Source organism: Haliaeetus leucocephalus, unplaced genomic scaffold (genome assembly GCF_000737465.1).
Source record: "Haliaeetus leucocephalus isolate CR32 unplaced genomic scaffold, Haliaeetus_leucocephalus-4.0 Scaffold373, whole genome shotgun sequence".
Taxonomy (NCBI): domain Eukaryota; kingdom Metazoa; phylum Chordata; class Aves; order Accipitriformes; family Accipitridae; genus Haliaeetus; species Haliaeetus leucocephalus.
Genome location: NW_010972809.1, coordinates 2,333,183 through 2,339,678, shown reverse-complemented (window position 1 = coordinate 2,339,678; position 6,496 = coordinate 2,333,183). Strand labels below are relative to the sequence as shown.

At 45.3% G+C, this 6,496-nt stretch overlaps 1 protein-coding gene across 1 annotated transcript in view; it reads left to right on the top strand.

The window, feature by feature from the left end:
• The first annotated feature begins 4,573 nt into the window (after positions 1-4,573).
• MCUR1 (mitochondrial calcium uniporter regulator 1) overlaps positions 4,574-6,496 on the top strand; it is a 17,663-nt gene continuing 15,740 nt past the window's right edge. Inside the window, exons 1-2 of the mRNA XM_010573306.1 lie at positions 4,574-4,661; positions 5,931-5,981. Coding sequence (XP_010571608.1) covers positions 4,574-4,661; positions 5,931-5,981 — 139 coding nt within the window. The remainder of the gene's footprint in view (positions 4,662-5,930; positions 5,982-6,496) is intronic.

The window sequence follows — 6,496 nt, the reverse complement described above, 5'->3', positions numbered from 1 at the left end:
CCTCACCTCCATGTCCCCAGTGAAGGAATGCACAGTGGAGAAACAGGCTTCCTCTCCTCTGCTTCTGCAATGGCTTCAGCATCTATTGCAACACAGGTGAGTCTAGCCCAGAGAGACACGGGAGAGGATATCACAGACAAAGTGACTGAGAACTGGTGCAGGGCTTGTATCTTCATTAGTTCTGCATCTATTTTTATGGGTTTGTTTTGGATTTTTTTCTTCCTGTGCATGAAGCTCCCTCAGACATGCCCCTTATCACAAAGGAAGACTCTGCATAATTAATTCTCAACATAATGGTCCCATGTCATAATTAATTTATTCATTTTCTTGCTGTATAACTGTTTCTCTACTTAACTGACTGACTTTGGTAATAGTTCTCTGCATAATTGATTCATATTGCTGTTGATTCTCCCCATTTTTATTTAATACCAGAAATGATTTGCTGTATAACTGCTTCATTGCTTAACTCATTATCTACACAATTGCTTGGTATCATAATTGATTCACTGCTTAACTGTCTCACAGGATAATGAACAGCAAGTAACGGCTGTCCACTTCTCACCGCGATTTCCCTTCCCTACATCAGCCTCTCCCTTTCTTTACATGACAACCCAAAGCTTTCCTGACACCCGTTTTACCCCCTCAGCCCATTTCAAAACGTCACTGCTATCACCAGTCCCCTGACCCTTATTCTGATGCCTCCAGCCCCCTTTAGTGTCCTTCCCGATCCCTCTCCCAGCTGCATCACACAGAGTCTGCAGAGCTTCAGCTCTGTCTCTCTCGTATATTCACAATGTGGTCTTGCTCTGCTTTTTAAACCTTTATGCTCATCCCTTCTGTCCTCCCTTCACCGCTTAGGTTTGTGCCTGTCCCCTCCATGGACATTTTTGCCTACTGACTCTTGTAATCTTTCTTTTGCACATTTATGCCTGGAAGACACCCCTGGACTACTCCAGAAAACCTCTACTCTGCCTCCTTGAAATTTTCCCCCAAACCCACACCTTCTGACCTCCATACAATGCCTGCTACGCCAGAGGCCACTACAGTATTACTATCCCTTGTATGACAGTGGTAAAACTTTAAAACTGCTGGCAACACACCCAGACTGCTTATGCATATTCGCACATACCATCACACTGCTCCTGATCCAAATTCTCTTCACAACGTATTACATCCTTCTTAAAAAGCACACGTAGGCTGGTGACTTTGTCTTGTATATTTGCACTGCCCTGCCTGAGATATCTGGGAAAAAATGTAAATAATAAATGCATTTCCAGAAAGTTAAAAAGCCAACGCACAATCATCCTTAGCTTCTTTCCTTCCTGTAGGGATGACCCCAAAACTCCAAGCTACTCCTCCCCTATTCACTTGCTTGGAAATTATGTTTTGTTCTGAATCTTCTGTCAGTATGAGCCAGGTCTCCAAGGAGCAATTAAAAAGCAGCAAGGCAAGTCCTGCCTGACAGTCCCATTGCAAGACTCCTTTAGGAAAGACATAAGACCAGGGTTGTGGGGACATGAAATTCTTATTTGCAACTTATATGATTCCCTATGTGTAAAGATAAACAGAAAAATCTTCTCCCTTACTTCTGTCTTCCTGCATACGGCAATCAGGAGTAGCTACTGCTGCCCTTCGGTGCCACGAGAATGATTCCTCCTGCCTTTACTACATCAGAGGTGGTGAATACATCAATATTTTGTATATAAGGTAATTCTTAGGTTGGCAGGAAGGTATATTGGTCTAAATTGTTCTCCATTGTAAGGCACTCAGTTTTGATAGCTTTAAACACAGATGGCATTTATCTGTTCATTCTACAGGTAAAACATGCCTGATGAGAACAAAGCAAGATTTAATATTCTAATATAAATGCCATTTCTTATTGCTGTCAACCATAGCACTTGAATAAATATTATACCTCCTTCCTTCAAGAAATCACAGTAGAGTTATTTCTTGCAATTGAACCGGCTTCCAGGGAGACACATTCTGCTGGCGGTTTCTGCAAGGAGCTTGGTGCATGACCCCATTTTAAGATCCCTGAAATGGCTGTTTAGCAACTTAGGGGATCAGGTCAATTGGTTTAAACCTTGCCTGGGTCCTGAGACTTTGAATTAGAGTGGCACTGACAGCCAGCACTATTAGCAGTTACTGCCATCTATGGGTAGGATCATTTTGGCTTTATTCCTCAGTGATTGTGTCTTCGTTACAAACAATATACCTGTTCTCATACATAAAAAAATAATGGAAGCAATGACACAGTCATCCATGATTTCTCCACTAAAAAGAAAACAAAATAACAGAGGAAGGACTTCACCTGCGCATCCACCTGAAAAGAACGGGAGAAGATTTTGAACACTTAAAATTATCTGCCGTAGACGAGGAAAACAATGACATTGCTTTATTTTCCATCTTCAGTACGCTGGGTGCTGCCTTCGCTTTAAAACCACTGGGGCACACTTATCCCTGATATAACAGCACTGAAATTACTCCAAATGCACCTTATCATTTGCATATTCATTTGGATGCTGTTATAGCCTTTTTTTTTTAATCCCGTCAAAGTGGGAAAGCATTCATACACTGGTGACTCTCATTCTTTTCCAGCCTGGGAGGTTTTTAGCTTTTCCCATTTAGAATTAAGAGCAGTTTGGGGTATTCATCACCCCTGACAGCTGTTAATCCCCCTCAACTCTATACAGTCACTGCGTTAAAACATTTGAAGTAAGTAACAGGACTATTCAATGCTATTTTGGATTGCACCTGTGGTCGTTTTAGCCCATTAGTCTTTCTCTGACAGTGGCTAGTCGCAGATGCTTTAGGGGGAAAGTAAAAAACCTCCATAGTGGAAAATTAATGCAAGGACACAGGAACCAGTCCCTTGCTGTTATAGGTAACTACATCGTAAAACCCCTTTCACAAGCCAGCAAGATCCATCTAAAAACTGATCTCAGGTTTTGATCCCTCCTGATTCCTGTTGGGAAGCTTTTCACAGGGACCGTTCTGTTGAGTAAAAACCTTTTAATTTCCAGTCTACATTTATTTATGGCCACTTTATACTAAATGTTTCTTTATCAGTAATATTCTCTTGCATAAACAGTGGTTCTTTTTTCTTTCTCTGCCTATTTTTACACTCCTATTTTGATTACAGATATAAAAAAGATCCCAAAACAAGCTTTGTTTTGCTAAGCTAAAGCAGTGTCTTAGTTTCGGCTGGGATAGAGTTAATTTTCTTTTTAGTAGCTGGTATAGTGTTATGTTTTGGGTTCAGTATGAGAAGAATGTTGATAACACACTGATGTTTTCAGTTGTTGCTGAGTGGTGTTTAGACCAAGTCAAGGATTTTTCAGCTTCTCATGCCCAGCCAGCAAGAAGGCTGGAGGGGCACAAGAATTTGGGAGGGGACACAGCCAGGGCAGCTGACCCAAACTGGCCAAAGGAATATTCCATACCATGTGATGTCATGCCCAGTATATAAACTGGGGGGGAGTGGGGCTGGGGGGGGATCACTGCCCGGGAACTAACTGGGCATTGGTCAGCGAGTGGTGAGCAATTGCATTGTGCATCACTTGTTTTGTATATTCCAATCCTTTTAGTGTCATTTTATTATTGTTATTATTATCATTATTAGTTTCTTCCCTTCTGTTCTCTTAAACTGTTCTTATCTCAACCCATGAGTTTTACTTTTTTTCCCGATTCTCTCCCCCATCCCACTGGGTGGGGGGGAAGTGAGTGAGCGGCTGCGTGGTGCTTAGCGCTGGCTGGGATTAAATCACGACAAGAAGCCAATCTCTTTTTAATCACCTGCACCAGAAAAGACTCTGCACTCCCCTTGATTATCCTGTTGAAACTAGGTTGCCAGTTTGAATATGAATTCATCTTTCCTGTATTGCAGTGACGAGAACTGTAGTTTGTGTTTGAAATGACTTTATACTCAAGAGTCAATGAAACTTTCCATGTGAACCACTGAAAATACCCTACTTGATACACCCTACTTAGGGTTACACTTGCTGTCCTTGCAGCCATAGCACATTGGTGGGTCAATGATACCTCAGAGCTCATTTTACCCTCCCTTTCAGTTTTGACCTAAAAGTACAGCAGATATTGTTATTAGTCCTTATTTTGCACTTTGTATTACTTCACCATTTCTGTTACCCCAGTTTTTAAGGTCATCCACCACTTCTTAATCCTTCTCTGCAGATTTCACTGTGACAACCAAGGGGGCTATAACTCCAGAGATCAGTGAACACTGTGTGCCTGCAGGGACAAAGTTTTCAGGATACTAACCCTGTAACCTTCAGCGCGCTTCATTTATAGTCTCTAAGTAGGACCTAATGACTTCCATGGGGCAATGCATAGATGAAAGCCAAGCATTAAGCAAGTTAGAATCATGAGATAGCAGAAAGTTGTTCGTCCTGTCCTCTCCTGGCTTGTGACTACGCTGCTTATGCCTCTTCGTGCAGGAATTAGTCCCTGACGCCCAGTTAGCAAAATGGATAGCTCTGAAGCTGCTGCAGCCTACTGAAGCTGCCTCCAGAGCTCAGTGAATCTACCTGCTGGTTAGTATATAACAGTCTTAAACATGGAGAAGGTTGAAACGGGGGATCTGGAAGATGACACTGGAAAGGGGAAAAAAATGAACGAGTTGACATCTGACACAAAGACAGAAAGTCAGTTGCACCAGATCTCTGTAGCCAGCTAGCAGTACTGACTTTGCTGCCCTTAGAGAAGATGAAAACGGGCACTGCGTGACAGCCAGCACGCACGGGTGCATTTGACCCTGAATGGGCTGACTCCAGGTGCAATCGCAGCCTCCATCTACACCAGCACTTCTTGCATACATTATCTGCCACCGTATCCAAGTGCAGAAATCAACTGCAAAATGGAAACCGGCAGATGATCTAAAAGGAGATACTTCAGTAGTCACAGTTTTGCCTTTCAATTGCCGTAGCAAGCGCAGGGGTTTTAAAGGGATCGTTGGAGAAAGAATGTGAAAGAAAATACACTGCACCAATTTCTGAATCATCCGTAGGTGAAAAGACAACTGCCTGCAGACTCACAAATGTCAGGAATTACTGCCGTGCTGATGCCAGGCAATGTGCATACAACAGCCAAGCAGAAGCAATGCACATTAGGCAACTTTCTGCTTTTAATTGCAATGAAAACAAACACGGCAGTGCGGGTGAGCCCACTGATGTCCCCAAACTCGTACAAGTGGTTTGGGAAACAGCTATTCATGTAGGCTTAGTCTGCGAGTATAGTAATACCTTTCTGATATACTGAAGGAACATTTATAGTTTATTTTGTAATAACAGCAATGGCTTCTACCGTTCTGCTTTATCACCACAGCAGCTGGAGGGAATTGCTGCTACAGATGCTGGCCTTGTGTACCTGCATTGTCCCAGCTGCTGTGACAAGCCCTGTTGCTGTGGCACTGCAATGTGCCATGGTGGTTCATCTACTTTTGCATTTATATAGATACACCTGAGTGATTCCATCGTCATACTGATTTACTGTAATTATTGATTCCGGTAAGAAGAAAAGGTGCTGCACGCTTTTGGTGAAGGTGTACGCAACAGAAAAAATAAGAGTCGCTCTGAAGGAAGTGCTGCCTGGAGAAAATGGCAGCAGGTCGAACTGATTTCTTCTCGTATTAGTTCCCTTCAAATATTAAGTACCTTTGTTTCAACAACAGCACGTAAGGAAGAAGCACACCCGTCTTTTTTCAGCAAAACTGAAGGCACAGCAGACTTTACCCACTCTAGTGGTCACGGCAATTGCTCAATGATTAAGGCTCCAGCCTCTTGGCTCCACCGAGTTGCCTAATTGTGCAAATTACTTGGTTCATTACTTTGAAACCCGAAATCTCGGCCTCGTCCCAGAATGACGGGGTTTGTCTGAAATGCACTTTTCTCTACTAAACCTCCATCTTCGCCCAGAACGAAGAACGAACGACGTGCTTCAGCAAGGGCTCGGGGGTCGGACAGGAGGTACCGGACCGTGCCCGTCCTGCAGCACCAGCCCAAAGCTCCCTCCCCGAATTCTCCCTTTTTTCACTTAAAGGAAGGACGGAAACTGCAGTGCCGCTCCGCGACGCCTGGCAGAGCCTGGGCCACTAAGGGCTGACTCCCGGCACCCCAGGGCCGAGGCCTATGGGGGGGTGCCGGTGTCGGTGCCCCCGGGAGGGAACCGGGGGACTCTCCGCCGGGCCCGCCCTCGGAGGCACCGCCTACGCAGCCGGCCCGCCCGCGCCGCTCTTCTCTCCGCGGCCGCCCCCTGAGCCATAAAATCAATCGCGGCGCCAGCCCGCCTCTCCTGCCACGTGCCGGAGGCGGAAGTGAGATGCCGGGGCGGTGCGTGCTCGAGCGATGGCGTTTCAGTAGCGGCGGCGGCGGCAGCAGCGGCGGTTTCCCTCCTTCCCACCTCTTCCGTCGTCGGGACCGGGTGGCGCGGCCATGGCCAGGGGCCAGGCGGCCGCGGCCACGGCTGTGAGCGGCGGGAGGCG